The 18,402-nt window shown below is 63.2% G+C and overlaps 1 protein-coding gene and 1 long non-coding RNA gene across 3 annotated transcripts in view; both read left to right on the top strand.

The window, feature by feature from the left end:
* The window catches only part of DUSP8 (dual specificity phosphatase 8), a 14,371-nt gene extending 3,063 nt beyond the window's left edge, over positions 1-11,308 (top strand). The window contains exons 2-6 of one of the 2 annotated variants that reach the window (XM_081797567.1): positions 1,440-1,675; positions 6,358-6,524; positions 7,043-7,202; positions 7,397-7,520; positions 7,771-11,308. In XM_081797567.1, coding sequence (XP_081653693.1) covers positions 1,440-1,675; positions 6,358-6,524; positions 7,043-7,202; positions 7,397-7,520; positions 7,771-8,830 — 1,747 coding nt within the window. In that variant the 3' untranslated portion in view covers positions 8,831-11,308. Of the gene's footprint in view, positions 1-1,439; positions 1,676-3,831; positions 4,016-6,357; positions 6,525-7,042; positions 7,203-7,396; positions 7,521-7,770 lie in introns of those variants that run through there. The other variant, XM_081797566.1, reaches the window with a different exon arrangement.
* Positions 11,309-11,802: 494 nt separating this feature from the next.
* LOC145716040 (uncharacterized) lies at positions 11,803-14,431 on the top strand. Its single transcript, XR_014138370.1, has 2 exons — positions 11,803-12,816; positions 13,974-14,431. It is a non-coding gene; the product is annotated as an uncharacterized LOC145716040 (long non-coding RNA).
* Positions 14,432-18,402: the final 3,971 nt, after the last annotated feature.

The following is an 18,402-nucleotide window of genomic DNA, read 5'->3' as shown; positions in this document are numbered from 1 at the left end:
CCCCCCCCCCCCGCAGCCTCAAACCCAAACTGAGCTCTTAGGGTCAGAATGTTCTGAGCCGTTCCATACCTTGGGCCTTGTAGGCAGCTCCCACCCCCCTCCCTGAGCTTCCTCTTAGGGTGCACAAATGTGTCTCCCCCGGAGGCCCTCTGCTGACCCTATCTCCCCAGATACAATTCATCACCCCTCCCGCCCAGAGCCTGCTGACCCTGTCTGGGTCCTCACTCAGCCCCCGAGGAGAGGTCTCCCCACGTAAGACTGGGCGGTGTCCCTGGGGCCCAGCCCAGGGCTCAGAGAGGGGCACAGGGGTGGGGTGGGGGCACAGAGGGGCAGTGGACCAGGATGGCAGCTGGTCAGGCGTACACCGAGTGCTGTGAGAACACAGAGGAAGACAGGAAGGGGGGCCAAGAGGCTTATGCTGAGCCGTCATGTGCCCAGCCTCCCAGTTCTTTCCCCTAGAGTTCTGAGTGACCCAGAATTCTTTCTGTGCCCCTCCCCCCCAAATGTCCCAGGTCACCTGCAGTGGACAATCCTGTCTCTGTTAGCCAGGAGCATCAAGTGCAGCACTGGGAAGGACCACTGGCCCTGTGGCCTGGGAAGGTGGGGGCACCTCCAGTGGGGGGAGTGACATGGCCAGCAGCCTGGAGCTGGGAGGGGTCTCGGTCACAGGCCCTGTGCCAGCAGCACTGGATGTGAGAGGACCCAGGTGGCACAGCCCCCGCCAAGGCCAGAACCAGCTCCCTGCAGCCTCAGTGAGGGGAATCCGGTGATTAATCACCCCCAGCGAGGACTCCCTGCCAGAGCGCAATCCCATTGGCTGCTGGTGACATCATCCAGCCCAGGGTTGGCGGCTCAGCTGGCTGAGGGGCTGAGTGTGCTTGGGGGGCAGGGCATTAGCCACTGGGAGCAAAACCTGCTCAGCATCTGGTCCCAAGCCTGGGCATTCAGGATGGGAGGAGGGCAGTGGAACCCCAACTTCTGGCTGCCTCCTGAATTAAGGAGGGCTCTTGCAGCAGCCCCCACTTTTCCCATCACTGGCTGGGGAATTGCCCAGACGCAAAGGCACCCCACCCTCAGAAGCCCCAAAATGTGCCTCCCAGTGGCCCAGGGGACAGGTTTCCCTTTGCCTCAGCCACCCTGACGGCACATCCCTGGGACCGTGGCCACCCGTGTGTGTGCCCAAGGACCCTGTTACATTCACCTGCGTCTCCTCCACGGGGGCCCGGCCCCTGGTGCGTGCCCATTGCATCTGTTCCCTTAGCACAGGTCTGGGCGTGAGGCCGTGGCGTTAGGAGGAGCGTGCCCCTGTTTCTGCCCGCTCTGAGGGCTTGCCTGTGGGGCCGTGGCATCCAAACCCGTCCAGGTGTGGGCTCTGAGGCGGGTGGGCGGGTGAGAGCCCGCCCCTCCCCTCCATGCAGCCAGGGGGCCGTAGCCCCTCCCTGCCGCAGCCTGACCAGTAGTAGTGGGTGGCAGCAGGGGATGGGGGATCTGGCAGGTGCCCAGCGGTGCCCTGACCTCTGCCCTCACGGCCTCCAGGTGGAGGCCACAGAGCCGCAGGACGTGGTGGTCTATGACCAGAGCACACGGGACGCCAGCGTGCTGGCTGCGGACAGCTTCCTCTCCATCCTGCTCAGCAAGCTGGACGGCTGCTTCGACAGCGTGGCCATCCTCACGGGTGAGCTCCAGATAGACCCGGGCCAGGGGGCTCTGGGGCGCCCTCTCCTCCCTTCCTCTCTCTCCTCACTGTGAGCTTAGCTATGGGGGGGTGGGGGCACCTGGGGAGTCAGCTTCTGGGTCCAACTCTGCTCTCTTCTCTGAGCCCAGAGACCAGCAGCTACTGGGGTGGTGTTGGGGGGTGGGGTGCTCTCTCAGTAACTGGAGTTCCCCAAGGCTCCATTGTTCCCTCCCCCGGGCCCCCACACTCCAGAACCCCCTCCACCATGGGCCTACCCCACCACTAGCAGGTGAAGCAGTAGGCAGGAGGAAACCCCTAAATGCATTCGTGGCAGGGGAGGAGGGAAGGGATCTAGGCAAAGATGTGTCTCTGCCCTTCTAGCTGTCTGAGAGAGGAGACATAGCCCCCATCCTCTGCAAACTCCAGTCCGAGCAGAACTGGTCCGACAGGGAGTCCCTCTGAATGCTGCAGTCAGCACAGGATGCCCGACCCCTGCCTGGGGGCCAGCAGAGATCCCTGTAGGGCTTCCTGTTCCCCAAAAGCAGCCCAGGCAGCCTGGAGGCTGGGAAGCCCCCCATACACACACCTGCACACACGCACACACACACACAGGCCCCACCCTGGTTCTTGATGATTCCTTCCTCCTGTTGGCAGGGGCTGAGGCACTTCTGTAGAACCCACCTCCCAGAGGTGGCCCAGGTCCCAGGGCTGGGTTGAGCTGGCCTGTCCCAGGGCTGTACACCCTCCCTGCCCAGGTCTGAGGCCTCTGTGGGTGCTCCTGCCAGGGGCCATGGCAGGTGGGCGGAGGATGGAGAGGGCTGAAGAGGGTGTCAGCCCCCCCACCCCACCGCCGATAGGACACTTCTGTACACTCACCACGTCTGCCCTGAGCAGCCCCTTATGTGCAGACACCCCGTGCGGTGGTCCGTGGGCAGCGGGCTCCCACCGTTGGGAGGATGGACCTTCCCCACGGCCCCTGGGATGCCTCCTGGTGGGTCCACATCGTGTGCAGGTGTGCGTGCTGCCATCTACACACGTGCCTGGGTCTACGCGGTCAGAGGGCGTCTGTGCATCTCTGCACAGCTCTGGGAAGCTGGTGATCCGTGCTTGCTTGTGTGGTGGGATGTGGGGTTTGTGTGCATGTGTGTGAACTCTGAGAACCCGAGGCCACAGAATTGCAGACTCTCTGATTCAACCACTGCCCCCTGGGCTCAATTTGGGGGCTGAGCGGATAGGGAGAAGAGGGAGAGAGGACAGAGGCTCTGGGCTTCTTAACGGGTGTCCTGGGCAGAACAGGAGCCCAGCTGGGAACCCCAGTATGCGTGTGTTCACGCATGCACGTGTCAGTGTGTGGTGTGTGTGTGCGTGCGCATAGTCTCTACTCAGGAGTGGGGGCCACCAGGCCTTCTGAGAGTCTGAGAAACAGGTCCCAGAGCAGCACCCTTCCTTACCCCAAGGCTGCCAGGAAAGCCCAGGACCTCTAATGTGTGTCTCCTCTGGAGGCTGGGCCTCCTCACCCAGCATGCAGTGGGGCAGGCCTAGGCTCGGATGTGCCGGGAGGGCTCACCTGGGACCTGGCCATGCCCCACTTGGTTCGCTAAACTCTTGGGGCTGCCACGTGCCCTTTCTCCCCTGCCTGCCCCTCCCTGAGAGGTTAGAGTATTTGCCCCCATTTCCCTGAGGGCCAAGCCAGGCAGAAGTCATGACCCACCACGGTATGAGAAGAGCTCGTACGTAGTAGCACCAAATCAGGACCCAGACTCGCGGCCTCCTGGGAGCCTGGCCCACAGCACCCACCCTGAGGCGAGCACGGCCCCTGAACCAGTGAGCATGGGAAGGCGAGGCTGAGTGGGACAGAGGGATGCTGCCCCGCCAGAAAGGGGAAGTGACTTTCCAGGATCCCTAGCACAGGGGGAGGGGGCCCGGCGGGGGCCAGAAAGGGAGGACCCCACCCCTCGGTGGGTGGGGCTGAGGAGCGCCAGGACGATGTCGCGGCTGGAGGACAGGGAGATCTCTCTCGGTGACAGGGGAGGCTCGCGGAAGCAGGAGAGGGCAGAGTGGGGCAGGCGCGCTGGGGTCCGGAACCGGCTGCCGTGACCGCTGCTCCCCCCCGCCCGCCCCCCCACCCAGCTGCTTGGCGGTGACGTCTAGCGGGGCGGGGACGGAAAGGGAGCCTGGCCCTTTAAGCGGCGGGCGGCCCTAGCCCGGGTGCGCGTTGCTGCGGAATGCGGGCTGGTGATGTCGCGGCGCCGGGTCGGTGCGCCCCCGCGGCCCGACCCCGCACGCGCCGCCCTCGGACCCTGGCCAGAGACCGCGGCGGGAGCGGCCCCTACGCGGAGGGTGCGCGGAGGGTACGCGGAGGGAGGGTGGGCAGGTGCGGACCCTGCCCCGGGCGCGGGGACCGCGGCGGCGCAGGGGGGTTGCGGGGCGCGCCGCGCGCATGTGGGCGGGAGAGCGCCTGGTGGGAGCTGCGGGCGGGGGCAGTGGTCGGGCCCGGTGCCCGTGGAGTCGGTGGAGTCGGTGCGTCCTGGGCATGAGCTTTTGTGCGAATCCGGGATTCCATTGTGCGGCGCAGCGAGCTGGGAAACCGTGAGGCAGGGGGAGGTTGGTATCCCGCCTGAAGGAAGGTGCCCTTGGGGATGCCTGGGGGATGGGGGCGCCTCCCCCCTGCGAAGAGTGCCACTACCTGCAGAGGGTCCAGGCCTGCTGCCACTGATTCAACCCAGGGTGGCCCTCTCCTGTAACCCAGAGCCTGGTGGGGGCGGGGGGGGGGGGTCCTGAAATCGCTGGAGGGGCGGGGCCTCCGGCTCTGCTGCACTTGGCATCCATAGGGGGCTTGTGGGGGTCACCACAAGCTGCTTGGCTCTGCGGGGAGTGGGGGGGCAGCCCTGTGGGGCTTTACCTGAGGGATTGCAGTCAAAACTGGCAGGACCACTCCTGTCCAGAGACCCCCCTTTGTGGGGGAAGTTCCTGGTGGAATACAGGCCCCCACCCCTCAGCTTAGGCGACGCCCCCAGAGAGCATGGGAGGTATATGGTAGAGATGAGTCTTTGCAGAGATCCTGCAGATCTTACGTCTCCTGGGGTGGGGGGTGTTGTCCTCCATCAGGAACATCCAGGGGACCCCTGGCTATGGCCAGTAAACAGGAGCCCAGCCCCAGCACCCAGGTTGCTTTCATCTGTGAGCTGTGTTGTCAGCGATGCTGATAGTCAGCCACTTCTCCCTGTCCAGCCGCAGGTTGCCAGGGTAGGGACAGCTTCTCCTCCAAGGCTGGTGCCTCCACTCCCTGAGCCTGGAGGTCCCCCATCACCATGCCCCCCGCCAAAGGCAAGCTGTCATTGGGGGCACAAGGAATGCACATGGCAGGCACTCTGGTTGGGGGTTTGTACAAACTGGCCATTGAGCTGGGCCAGGGGTGAAGGCTGAGGGTACCAGGCATCTGTGTCCTGGGAAATCAGCCAGGTCTCTGGCCCCAGCTGTTTCTGCAGACCGGGAAAGAGCACTGGGGGTCTCATGGCCTGGGACCCCGCCTCACTCCTCTGCCTCCTCCGGTGCGCTAGGGTAGGCCTCCATCTAGTTGAACTCTGTAATAGATCAGTCCACTGAGGGCAGGGATTGTCCACAGGCCTCGTGCCCCCGAAAGTGTGGTTAGGCCCAGGGTGGCCACCAGGGAGTGTCACCTCACCCTAGCAGGGACTGGCTGTCACCCAGCCGCCTGGCTGTGGGCAGGTTAGCGCTCAGTGTGTCTTCACGGCCCCTGTCTCCTTTGAGACGACGCTGTGCTGTGTGGCAGGCAGGATGCTGAAACAGGCCAGGGGTGTAATGAGCTCTGCCCGTGGTCACTCACTGAGTCAGAGATGTGCTAGGGATTCCCACTCGGGTCTTTGAGGCCAGCGGAGGGGCTCCTTCCACCGACCTGTGGCCCAGGACTTGGGTGTACAGGGAAGGCAGTGGGCACACACCACCACGTGTAGAACGTGTGCCCGCTGCATGCCCTGCTTGCTCACCGTCCCCGGCGTTCCCAGCTCTTAGCCCATCCTCTGGTGCTGTCCTCTGGGCAGAAGGGAGCCCTAACTAGAGCACAGGTGCCCCTGCAGGGCTGTGCCAATTCCAGTAGGTGATGTCATGCCCAGGGGCAGGAGGGCCCCTCAGAAGCCCTTGCCTCCCGGTCCTGGCACCCACGCTTGGCCAGGGGCTCCCAGCCAACTAGAGTCAGGGAGGGATTGCATCAGCCCAGGGGGAGAGGCAGGAAGGCCCAGGCTGGCCCCTGGCCACCGGCACAGAAGATCTACACCCTCAACAGGAGCCTTCCGTGGCGTCGGAGCCCACCCCTGCCTGGGTCCTGCACGTGCAAGGCCGGCCCGCAGCCTCGACCCCACATTTATGGGCATCACAGCGGCGTCCTCAGCAGGACCAGCTCCTAATTAGCCTGGGGAGGAATATGGGTGTAGGGGCAGGCCTTATATGAGCACAGCACGCGCCTCGACTTGGTGAGAGCAGCCCTCCGGCACCCAGCGCTGACTGCAGGTGCTCAGGCCAGAGGCTCACCCCCTGGCATCACGCTGGGCTGGGGGTCCAGGCTGCGGCCAGAGATGTAGGGGTGGTCGGGTGCCCTGGACTCTTTCTTGTGCCCCAGCCAGCCGACCGCCTGACTCACGTCTCCTCTGCTCCTCCTCCTGCAGGGGGCTTTGCCACCTTCTCCTCCTGCTTCCCTGGCCTCTGTGAGGGTAAGCCTGCTGCCCTGCTGCCCATGAGCCTCTCCCAGCCCTGCCTGCCTGTGCCCAGTGTGGGCCTGACCCGCATCCTGCCTCACCTCTACCTGGGCTCTCAGAAAGATGTCCTGAACAAGGTGTGTGCACAGCTGGGGCTTTGGCCGTTGGCAGGGGGCGGGGGGCGGAGGCAGGAGCTCAGATGCAGCTCCTGGGCTGGTTTGGGGGGGTGGGGAGAAGGGAGCTGAAAGCCAATGAGGGGATGGATAAACATGTGGGAGAAGCCTGGGTTGGGGGCACGAGGACGTGAGGGGACAGGGGCAGGACCGGAGCAGGGCTGGGTGGAGAAGCAGCTCCCAGCCCCTTAGGCGGCGGAGCCCACATGCCACACTGCTGATGTCACTGGGCCCCTGGCCAGCACTGAAAGAATCCCGTGTTTTAAAATTGTGATGAGGGAAGAGGGTAAAGCCACCGCCCAGGCAGCCATAACATTCCTGGGAGCCTACCTCAGGCTGTGGGTGGCGCTTGCCCGATACCAGCATCCCCATCCCCCACCCTCCCCCCACCCCCCGCTAGAGGCTCTGAGCTCCAGGGTGGAAGTGGGAGGGGCTTCCACCTCCAGGGCACCCCTGTGCAGCCTGTCCTCCTGTCCCTCCAGGACCTGATGACCCAGAACGGAATAAGCTATGTCCTCAACGCCAGCAACTCTTGCCCCAAGCCGGACTTCATCTGTGAGAGCCGCTTCATGCGCATTCCCATCAACGACAACTACTGCGAGAAGCTGCTGCCCTGGCTGGACAAGTCCATCGAGTTCATCGGTGAGGGGCGGGGCAGGGGTGGGGGTCTCCTGTAGGAGGGCGGGCAGGACGCTGGGGAGAAGCACTGCGACCCCGGTGCTTGGGCCTGAGATGGGACTGGGATCGTTGGCGGTAGGGCCGGTGAGGTCCCCTGCCTGGGTTAGGGAAGCGCCGGCACCCTGAGCCCTCACCGGCCCCGGTGGCCCTGCCTCCAGATAAAGCTAAGCTGTCCAGCTGCCAAGTCATCGTCCACTGTCTGGCTGGCATCTCCCGCTCGGCCACCATCGCCATCGCTTACATCATGAAGACCATGGGCATGTCCTCCGATGACGCCTACAGGTAGCCTCTCCTTTCTTCCTGGGCCCTGAAGTTTAAGGCTGGAACCGGCCCTTCCCCGCCCCCTCTCCACCCACGAGCAGCCGAATGGCCCTGGCCCGGGAGGGAGACGCCTGAGCCGGGCTCCAGCACTCCGGGGTGGGTCTGCACATCAGCTGTGTGCCCAAGCATGGGCAGGGGGGAGCAGGGGGAGCCGGGCAGGCAGCCCCGCCTGGCAGGAAGCCCCGTCTCGAAGCAGCCCCCCCGCCCCCAGGTTCGTGAAGGACCGGCGCCCATCCATTTCGCCCAACTTCAACTTCCTGGGCCAGCTGCTGGAGTATGAGCGCAGCCTGAAGCTGCTGGCTGCCCTGCAGGGTGACGGGGCGCCCCACCCGGGGACGCCCGAGCCCCTCCCGGGCCCTGCCGCCCCACTGCCGCCGCCGCCACCACCTACCTCAGAGAGCGCTGCCACCGGGAGCGCGGCGGCCAGTGCAGCCAGGGAGGGCGCGCCCGCCGCCGGCCGGGAGCTGCCCGCGCCTTCCGCGGCCCCCGCCACCAGCGCGCTGCAGCAGGGCCTGCGTGGCCTGCACCTCTCCTCCGACCGCCTCCAGGACACCAACCGCCTGAAGCGCTCCTTCTCACTGGACATCAAGTCGGCCTACGCCCCCAGCCGGCGGCCCGACGACCCGGGGCCCCCCGACCCTGGGGAGGCCCCCAAGCTCTGCAAACTGGACAGCCCGTCCGGGGGCGCGCTGGGCCTGCCCTCGCCGGGCCCCGACAGCCCGGACGCGGCGCCGGAGACGCGCCCGCGCCTCCGCCGGCGGCCCCGGCCTCCCGCCGGCTCCCCGGCACGCTCCCCGGCGCACGGCCTCGGCCTGAACTTCGGCGATGCCTCCCGGCAGACTCCGCGGCTCGGCCTTTCGGCCCTGTCGGCACCTGGGCTGCCTGGCCCCGGCCAGCCGGTCGGCCCCGGGAGCTGGGCGCCGCCGCTCGACTCTCCGGGCACGCCGTCGCCCGACGGGCCCTGGTGCTTCAGCCCGGAGGGCGCGCAGGGCGCGGGCGGCGCGCGGTTTGCCCCCTTCGGCCGGGCAGGCGCGCAGGGCGCAGGGGGCGGCGACCTGCGGCGGCGGGAGGCGGCCAGGGCCGAGGCCCGGGACGCGCGGACCGGCTGGCCGGACGAAACGGCGGCCCCGGAGACACAGTTCAAGCGCCGAAGCTGCCAGATGGAGTTCGAGGAGGGCATGGTGGAGGGGCGCGCGCGCGGCGAGGAGCTGGCTGCCCTGGGAAAGCAGGCCAGCTTCTCGGGCAGCGTGGAGGTCATCGAGGTATCCTGACGGCGGCCGGGGACCCAGGGCCCGGCGCTCCGCTGCCCTCGGCTCCCTGGTCTGGGCCGCCAGCAGCCGGGCCCACTATAAATATATATTATATATAATGCAAAGAAAGGTAAATGGTTTTACTGCGATTTTTATCAAGAAGTAAATATTTCGATTTTTTATTTATTTAAGCTGTTCATTCTGGCAATGATTTGGCAACAGTGCGGGCGGTCCTCGGAGCTCTATTTTTACTGTCTGGTATTTAAACTGAAACACTCGTTTCTAAGCAATATGAGGCCACCTTCAGTCCCAAGCTGGGGTGCCAGGCCTGGGGTCCCCTCCCCGCCCCCCCTCTCCCAGGAAACACTGCTGACCGTTGCAAAGAGGCTGCCGAGCTTTCGTGCACTTTTTACATAAGAAAAAGGGGAAAAAAGGAGAAAAAAAACTTTGCCACAAACTGAGCCGCAGAACCTCCCTGTCCCTCCCTGCCCCCTCTTCTGCACTCCTCCTCCTCTGCTCTTTTCTCGGGCTCTGCACCAAAGTCTAGGTGGGGGAAGTGTCTCAGGAGCTGGGGTGTGACTGAGGCAGCTCTGCCAGCCGGAGGCACCCCCACTACCTGCCCCCCTGCCGCCCCCCCCAACCCCTCCCCGTTGCCTGGTCGGTGTTGACTGGCATTGGGCCTAGAGAGGCTAGGGTTTTTGGACAGGCTGGGGATAGAACAGGATAGGGGCTTGGTGAACGGCGCTCTTGAGTGTCAGATGATGTGGGTCCCCAGGGCAGGGATAGAGGTGGGATGCCCCCCACTCCTGCCTGAGCCCATGTCCAGTTTCACGGGTTCAGCAGGGCTGTTCCATGGATGCTGCCCCCCTCAACTCCACTTTGCGGGTGCTGCCTAGCACCACCTGCCAGGTGGGGGGGGAACAACAGGAGAGGAGCTCAGCCCCTGGGGGTATCAGACGGGAGGAGCTGGCCTAGCCAGTTTTGGCTCCACTGGCCAGAGGGCAGATGGATTTAGAGTCTTGTTCTGGGCTCTTCCCCCAGCCAGCCCCCAGGCCCCAGGCCAGACTTGGAATTCAGGTATGTTCCTGCAGGTGGAGGGCCTCCATGAGGAGTTGGCTGCCTTGCATTGGGAGGGGGTAGTTAAGCACTTGTCAGACCCTTACGCTTCCAGGGGATGGGGGTCCTTAGCTTCGGGAGAGCCGTCTCCAGACAGATAAAGGCCCCTGATGTGGGCAGATGCAGGTGTCCCCCATGCCTGCCCCCAGCCCCACGGGGTCCTTGGAGAAGAGCACTCCCACACTGCCCTTTCCTGGGGAGCTCTCGCTTCTGCAGCCTCCCTGGGATCTTCACGGTGATATGCCAGGTGGCTTTTGGGCCCAGGTGGGCCAGCCTGGCAGTAAAGGCAGGGAAAAAGCCCCAGCTGCCCCCCGTCCCACACCTTCTTGGGTCATTGGGACCCATGGCTTTTGGAGGCAGGAGTAGATGTCCCCCAACCTTCAGATGTCCTAGAGTCTAGTGTGTGGGGGGGTTGCTGGCCGCCTTGGGAAGAGGCCAGGGGCTTGGCAGGAGGGCGGCTGGGCAGGGCCGAGTCCTCGGGGCAGCTGCCCCTCTGGTTGTTTCTTCCGTTTGTTCTGTTGACCTGCCGCCCTGTGCACCTGTCATCCCTCCTTTAAGCAAAAGTCCTCTTCCTGTTCCCTCTGTCCCCACCCCGTTCCCCAAGAAAATAAGCTATCATCGTTGTGTTTGCAATCTATGGATTAGAGGTTTAAGTATTTATTATTGGTTAATTATTATTATGATTGATTATGTAAACTTGCCTTCTGTCTGTCTATCGCGTTGGGTTTCTGAGATGACCCTGGGTGTGGAGGATGCACTGGTCCCCACCTCCACGCCCCACCCCTGTGCTGTCCAGGAGACAGTGGTCTGGGGCCACTGGTTGGGCCCCGAACTCTGGAGGCAGGTCCCGCAGCCCCCGGTCCTTTCCTCTCTCTGCCCTCTGCCCTTTTTCTAGGGCCGCCAGCATCTCTTGTGACTTCGGTCTTGGAGTGTGGGGGGCTCTTGCTCTTGAGGCCCTGGTCACCCCAAAGTGAGCAGCTGCAATGTGGGGGGAGGTCCTGTCCCTGCCACCCCCTCTCCTGTCCCGGGGGGACCAGGCCCTGGCACAAGCCCCTCCCCGGTCAATTCCACACACTGCCTGAGGTGGGGCCAGGGCCGGGCCCCAGCCCTCTCCAAGTCTCTCAGCCCTCCTCCCCTTCCCACCCCATCCTGGCATTGGGGGTGGCCCCAGAATGGACCCCGCCCCCTCCTAATATTTGCTGGAAAGTCCAGCGGAGGGGAGGTGGCAGGTCCCCCGCATGGCTCCCAGTCTCTCTGGACTGGGCGTCCCGCTCCTGCCTCAGAACCCCTCCCCCAGCGCGGCCACACTCTGCTCCCTGTCCTGTCCCCTTCTTTTGTATTTGGAGACAATGTGTTGTAATAAATCCCGAGATGGACGTTTTCTCCATGTCTCTGGCTGTCTCTTTCTTCGGGCTGGTGGGAGGCTGGAATGGAGAGTGTGGGGCAGCGGCCCTGGAGGCTTCCTGAGGCCAGGAGGCTGGGGCATTGGGCCCACAAGACCAACTTCCCCAGGACTCAGCCCCTGGGACCCCGAGGGCAGGTTGGGCAGGGCGGGGGACTGTGCTGGGGGAGGGCCCGGCGTGAGGAAGGCCCCACTGCATCCTAGAATGTAGAACACCCTTGTTTGTTGTTACCTGCTAGTGAAAATTTTTAAAAGTTACCACTATGTCCAATAAAAATGCCGTTTTGCCCCTCACCCACTTCCCCGGGCATAAGCACGGGAACACTTGGCTGCATCTCGGCAGGGCTCCGTGTGCATGTGTGGGCACAAGCCCGAGCACACCACACCACTCCTTCCCTTTCACCGGAAACGGGGGTCTGGCTACAGAATGTCTGCAACTAGCTTTTTAATTATGTAAATGATCCGTTGAAAGAATCCATGCATGTGCTACAAGGACCAAAGGCACACGAGGGTATCTGGTGGAAGGTACTGGGGTGACCCACCCACTTTTGTCCCCAGCCCCGGGGTTCCTCTCCCTGGAGTCAGCCAGCCCGACTGCGGCTGCGCATCTGCACCGACCGCCGCGAGCGTGCAGCCCCCCGATGGCAGGGTTGCGCTTAGTCCGCCCAGCGTGGTGACGGCCGCGGCTCGCAGCGTTCAGGCAATGCTCTCCTGGGACAGATCTTCAGACGTGACTCCTCTGGGTCACTCCAACGCCTCCCTGGCCGTTACTATAACGACGGCTCCTGTGTACTGAGCTCACTGCGTGCTGAGCTCACCGTGTGCCTGCACGACTCCACACATCCGGGCATTTCCTGGGAACGGGTCTCCCAGGCTCCAGGGGGGCTGCCGGGCAGATCTGTGCCCTCAGCCCCACGGCCCTCTGGCTAATGCGGTGCAAGGCCTCCAAGGGGGTCTGAGCCTTCTTGGAGCTTTGGCCTGCTTCTTCCTAGGGACACTTCCCTAGTTCCAAGTGGCAGGGAGCTCAAACCAGGGACGCAGGCCAGATCTGCGTGTGTGTGTATGTGCGCGCGCGTGCACATGAGTGCCCACACATGTGTGCAGGATGTGCGTGTTGCAGGAGACTGGGAGAGAAGAGGAAGCAGGAGACAGGGAAAGGGCTCAGCTGGCCCCTCTCAGGGACTGCGAGAGGAGGAGGGTCCTTGAATCCAGCATCCCTAGGAGCCCTCAAGAGGCCGGAAACTAGAAGCATGGGGCTGTCGCTAAAGCAAGGCTATTTTTAGCTTAAGAACATCTATTTATAACTCTGGCAGCCCCTTGGGGTCCATAAAACCCAGGACTGGAAGAAAGCTGATGGCTGTCTCAAGCAGCACAGTGGTGCCTCCCACTCCGAGGCATGTGAGCCCCTGCAGCGTAGGACGCAGGCTGATGGTGCCTCTCCCAGGAAGACCAGCTGGGGCACAGAAGGCCAAAGGACCCAGGGGGCAGTGTAAGAATGCACGTGGGGTGGGGGGAGGCCATCTACTAAGTTGCTCAGGCTCCTGGAGGTCAACTGGCCCGAGGGCTGAAGGAAGCAGGTGGTGAGGCCAGACCTGCACACTGGTGCGCAGACCTCCACCTGCTCTCGGCCACACGGTCTGGTACTGTCCCAAAGTGTCTTCGGTAAACACCGGGCATCCTGCCTGCTTCTGTCTCTCCCTCCCCGCCCCCCCTTGGTCAAGAGCTTTAAGCTCTTGACGGGTCTTGGATGGGTGAATACATGGTCAATAAAGGGTTGTTCTGTGTGGGTTTCGGCCTGTGGTTAGTGATGCTGGGATGCCCAGGCCCTCCCCTGGGTCCGTACTACTGGTGGTGGGCCGCCAGACGCATTTCCCCACAGGGGCCAACGTCGTGGCTGGACAGGCCCTGGTGGTCCTTCCTATGATGACAGGACACACTTCAGCAAGAACCATCAGGGGGCTCTGAGGAAGCTTTACTACTCACAGGTCCTGGAGGGCATATGCACAGCTGGGGCCACACAGCAAGGTCGCAGGGAGAGAGGGAGGCAGCGTGGACCTTGGTCTCTAACTTTTTGGGGTTGGAGTGGGGGCTGGGGTTTCTAGAGTGGTCGATTATCAGGTCACCCAGGACCTTCTAGAGCAGAACTGCATGGGTGGGGCAGCCTGGCTCGCCATCTAGTTGGGTAGCTGGCAACGTGTTTATTTGAGATGGATGTCTTCGAAGTGACTGTCTCAGCAATCAAAAGATTAATGCCAGGCACTTACATTAACAATCAGAAAAACTAATTGTCAGGCACTTACAATCCAGGGCTGGCTGGGTTAGTGGTTGGGCCGATGGGTGATGAGGGAGTGGACAGGTGAATAACGGTGTATGGATGGGGGGATGAGATGGCTGTATGGGTGGGTAGATAGTTGAGTGTGTAGATGTGTGGATAGATGAGTAAATGGGAGGCTGGCTGCGTGGGTTAGTGGTTGGCTGGGTAGGTGACTGGGTGGACAGGAGGTTGACGGATGGGTAAATGGGAGGAAGGTGAGGAGGAAGGGAAAGAAGGTGGGTAAGTAGTAACATATTATATAGGGCACTTCTGCTGGTCTACCTTATATTACAGCCGTGTGCTTACCTCCATCCTATCACCGGACTGTGTAGGTCACCCAGTCCTGCGTACAGAAGATGACCAGTAAATGTTCAGGCTCAGAGCTGGACACCACTGCAGAGACCCAGTTCAGCCCTCTCCAAGGCCCAAGGAGGTGCTGAAAGAGAGACAACAGGCCCAGAATGGAGTCATCTGTGCTAAGCCCCCCACCAGCAAACCAAGACTTAACACCTAACCTAACTGCAGTTTCAGCCTCTCCCAGGATTGGACTCAGTCTGGAATTTCCTGGTCAGCACCAGTGAGGTCATCTGCTGGATAAGATCCCTGCCTTCCCTGAGGGAAGGTGACCTTCCTGAAACAGTCCACTTTCAGCTTCTTTGTCCCCCGCAACCCTTTTGCCTATAAAAACCTTCCATTCTGTACAACTCCCCAGAGCTTCTTTCTACCTGCTAGGTGGGATGCTGCCCAATTCATGAGTCTTTGAATAAAGCCAATTAGATCTTCAAATTTATTCAGTTGAATTTTATTTTTTAACAAGGGGAAATGACTTTCCAACGACCCTCAGAGTCGGGGCAGAGTTGGGGTGGGCTCAGTTCCTGACCGCTGGGCTCTGCTCATCCCAGCTGAGCAGTCCCTGGAGGTGTCCTGGAAGGGGCCAGCCTCAGTGGCCCCTCAGGCCCCTTCCAGCTCAGACGGTGCTTCTGAGGCTCAGACATAAAGGGGCTTAGATTTGGGGAAGCATGAAGCCACTGGTTCTCGGGAAGGCTTGCGGCGAGGGGGTTGGCCTCTGAAGGCCAGGTTGGATTTGGAGGGCTGGGGCATGTGTAGTGAAGGGGATACTGCAGCCAGGGCCACAGAGAAACCTTGGAGGTGGGACTGCGTGCCGCGGGGTTCAGGCAGAAGCTGACTACCTCTGGCCAAGGTGAGGTCTAATGGGAGGGGGAGTGTCTGGCTCTGGATTGAAGGGGGGTGGAGGGGGTCATCTGTTCACAGAAAAGTGGTCCTTCCTGAGAAGCCACGGAGTCCCCAAGGGTCTGAAAAAAAAATGCAAACTGGCAGTTGGGTGTCCCATTCTCCAGAAAGGGGCACAGAGGCTGGTGGGTCCTGGACAAACAGGCTGACTGCTAGTGGAGCTTACAGGAGGTGCCTTGTGTAGCTAGCATGAGCACGCGGGAAGCAAAGTTCTCCCTCCCAGTGGACAGCGCTCCTCCAGCCGACCCCCCAGAGTGACCTTTATCCTTTTGTCAGGGGATGGGGGTCTAGGCTGGCGAGGCAGTCCCAGGATCTGTTCCTGGCCCTGGGGTTGGGGGGGGGGTCTCCAGACACAAGGTCATCTCTGAAGGAGTGGCCAGGCCCTGACGATGGTGGGGGTAGCTTAATGGAGGTGAGGGGAAGGACAGAAAGCACTGGCCCGAGGACAGAACCAGAGCTAGTCTTGGTCAGGCAGGAGGGCCCCAGGCTGAGATGTGGGAGCCAGTGCCCAGGGCCCCAAGGAGGTCTTAGTGGGCTGGGGGAAAGACAAACATGCTCCCTTGCCCAAACACACACAGGCCGCAGGGCAGGGTGATGCCAGGGGTGGGGCTTTGCCAACTAAGCAGGTGCCTGGGGAGCCCCTCCAGCCTTTCAAAGCTGAGCAAATCTTCCAATGACCCCGTTCCTGGGGAACACCAGGAGAGGGGCTGGGAGTGGGGTGGTCTCAGGAAGGAAAGGGGTGGGTGGAGAGGGGCTCCCTGAAGTCGGACAGGACCAGAGCAGACTGGGTTCGGTTCATTCCAGAGGGAAGAGGCAGAGGCCACCGTGGGCAGCCCTGTGCAGCCCTGTGGAAGCCTTCTCCCTGGCTCTTTGCAAATTCCCAAGATGAAACCAGAGCCGGAAAGGCCCTTCCTCAGGGCAGCCCATCAGGTACTTCCAGGAACAGAAGGGAAAGCTCCTCCCCCCCACCTCGGTCTTGAATTAGGGGGCTATCACCCCTAACCCAGCTCCTGTGCTCCCTCGGCTCCTAGCCCACATCTGAGCTCCAGCCAGGGGGCCATCCGCCCAACCTGGTGCGTGCGCGTGCACGCGCGCACACACACACACACACACATGCACACCTGGCCGCCTGGGACCCAGCAGGCCAGGTAGCTGCCCGCACAGGTGTGGTGGCACCCTCGGCATGGGGCCGGCCTAAGCCAGACTCAGCCTGACGCAATTGGCGGACGTAGCTATAAATAGCCAAGGAGAGCTTGAAATAGAAGTGGGGGAAGAGGAGGGGGAGGAGGCTGGACTCCTGGAGCCGGTGGAGAGGAGAAAAGGCCAGAGCGCCTGACGCCAGAGGAGGAAAACAAAGCCAAGGCGTTCTAGAGCGCCCCACCTCCACCCCCACCCCCACCCCCACCCCCACCCAGCCCGTCTAATGGGGTGTTTGCACGCAGAAACAGCTGGGGGAAGAAGGGTGAAGTCAAGAACCCTGCCGGCCCAGTGCAGGGGTAGTGGCCAAGGGCCAGGGGGCTGGCCCTTGACTGAGAAGGGTGGGGACCTGTGCCGGTCACAGCTCCCCACCTTCTGTCCCAGGTGGCAGTGGCCCCTCCTCTTGATGCCTAGCAGGGGCGAGATTCTGTGCGTCTCCCTCCTCCCTTCCCAGTTCAACCCCTGGCACCGGAGCCCCCTCCAACACCCCTCACACAGCTCCCAGGGACTGAAACTAGCCTGCCCAGGCTGGTCAGGAAGGGGGCTCCACTAGGCACGCCAGCACCTGCAAGGTCCAGCAGGAACGTCCTCTCGGCTCAGAGGCACGGGACACGCTGTAGCTGATGGGGAGGCCCTGGGGGGAGGGGGATTTTTCTCTCTTCCACCTACTTCTCTGGAGGTCTGGGGACTTAGTGTGGCCCAGAGGTGGAAGGTTGAAACCCAGGGACTCCTCCCTGCACCCCCACCCTCCCCATGATTTCTGCCCAGGTTCCTACCCCGGGGACGCTCCTCCCAGACGCCCGCCCCTCTCTGCTCCTGATCTCTGTTGAGGTCAGTCTTGGAGACAGAGTGGGCAGGCTGGTGGCTAAAGAACGAGGGGGTGTCTCGGGCGCCAGTGATAAGGCCTGTCCCTGCGAGTCAGCCCTAACGGGAAACTGCAGGAGAGGCAGGATTGGGGGCATTAGGGCGGGGTGGGGGAGGGGACGTTGGGGCCCTCCCCTCTCCCTGCAGGTGGTTGGCTGCCCCGCCCTCCCCGAAGCCAAGGACCCAGCTGGAGAAGGAGGCCGCTCTTCCGCCACTGGGAGAATGGGCGCGGTCCCACTGGCGCGGGCGGGGCCGCGGGACGGGCGGTGACGTCAGCCCAGGTACAGAGCCGCTCCGAGCCCCGCAGCTGGAGCGTGAACAGCCGGCCTCTGGGCTCCCTGAGAAGTGCCCCCACCGCACTCTGACCCCCGGGGCGTCCTCCCCGGAGGCCCGATCCCGCCCGCCGCGCCCGCAGTGCCGGGCCAGCCCCGGGCTCCGAGGGTCGGGAGGTTGGGCGCGGTGGGTGCGCCGCACCGCTCGCGATGAGCTCACTCCGGGAAGGGCCGCGCCCACTCCCCGACGCCCGCCTGCCCGGCCCGCCGCGGCGCCCTTCATCCTCAAAGCGCCGCTCCAGCGCTCCCCCCGGGCTCCCTCCCCTCCGCGCGCCCTCGCCGGCCCCGGCCTGGAGCCCAGGGCGGGCGCGGTGAGCACCTGCTCGGCGTCGGAGCCCGAGGCCATCGGGCCCCCACCCCACGCCCCGGTCCTGGCCCCAGGTGGCCAAACATCTGCTGGGCAGCGGGGGCCGAGCATCACCCACCCCCCCCAGACTGCCTTCTAGACCCCGGGGTCGCAGTGTGCGTCCTCCTGGCCTCGGGATCGGATTTGGCCTGGTTGGCCGCTCAACCGGACGCTCCCGGAGCCACGAGGACAGAAAGCAGCCCGGCAGCGCCATCTGCTGCCCGCGCCCGCGAAGAGGGGGCAGCCAGTTCGCCGGCTGAGTAGCCCCAGCCCCTGCACGTCCCACCTGTCCGGGGTTTGGGGGTTTGGGTCTCCGGCGGTCTTGAGCCACGTGGCTCCCACCTGCCCCTCTAGAGGCCCTCCCCTTGGCCCATCGGCAGCCGCAACTGCCCGAGACCTACTCTGGGTCTCCAGGCCCCGCAGGAGGGTCGGCCACACCCAGGGCTTCAGGGACACCCTTGTGCAGTCAACTGCCCCAGCTGTATCTGCAGTCAGATTTCATCCTTGACCTTCAGACCCGGAAATGCCAAGCTGCTGGGTGTCATCTACAGTCTAGCTGGATCTCAACCCTTCCAACTGTCTTCTCTGCCCCACATCTTCCCTCCCTCCCCCCTCCCCCCTGCAGCCCCAGTAAACAGACTAACTATTGTTCTTGACTCCTACCTGCCCCCCACCCCACCTCTGCACCTCTCACCTGGATGGTTCCATCTACCCCTACCCCCACCCACCCATCCTCCCAGGAGCTGTCTACAAGCACTCTCTTTTTCTCTT

Source organism: Leptonychotes weddellii, chromosome 11 (assembly GCF_054177405.1).
Source record: "Leptonychotes weddellii isolate Sample4059 chromosome 11, ASM5417740v2, whole genome shotgun sequence".
NCBI classification, from domain to species: Eukaryota; Metazoa; Chordata; class Mammalia; order Carnivora; family Phocidae; genus Leptonychotes; species Leptonychotes weddellii.
Note: the sequence above shows the minus strand (reverse complement) of the source record. Positions and strands in the feature narration are given on the sequence as shown.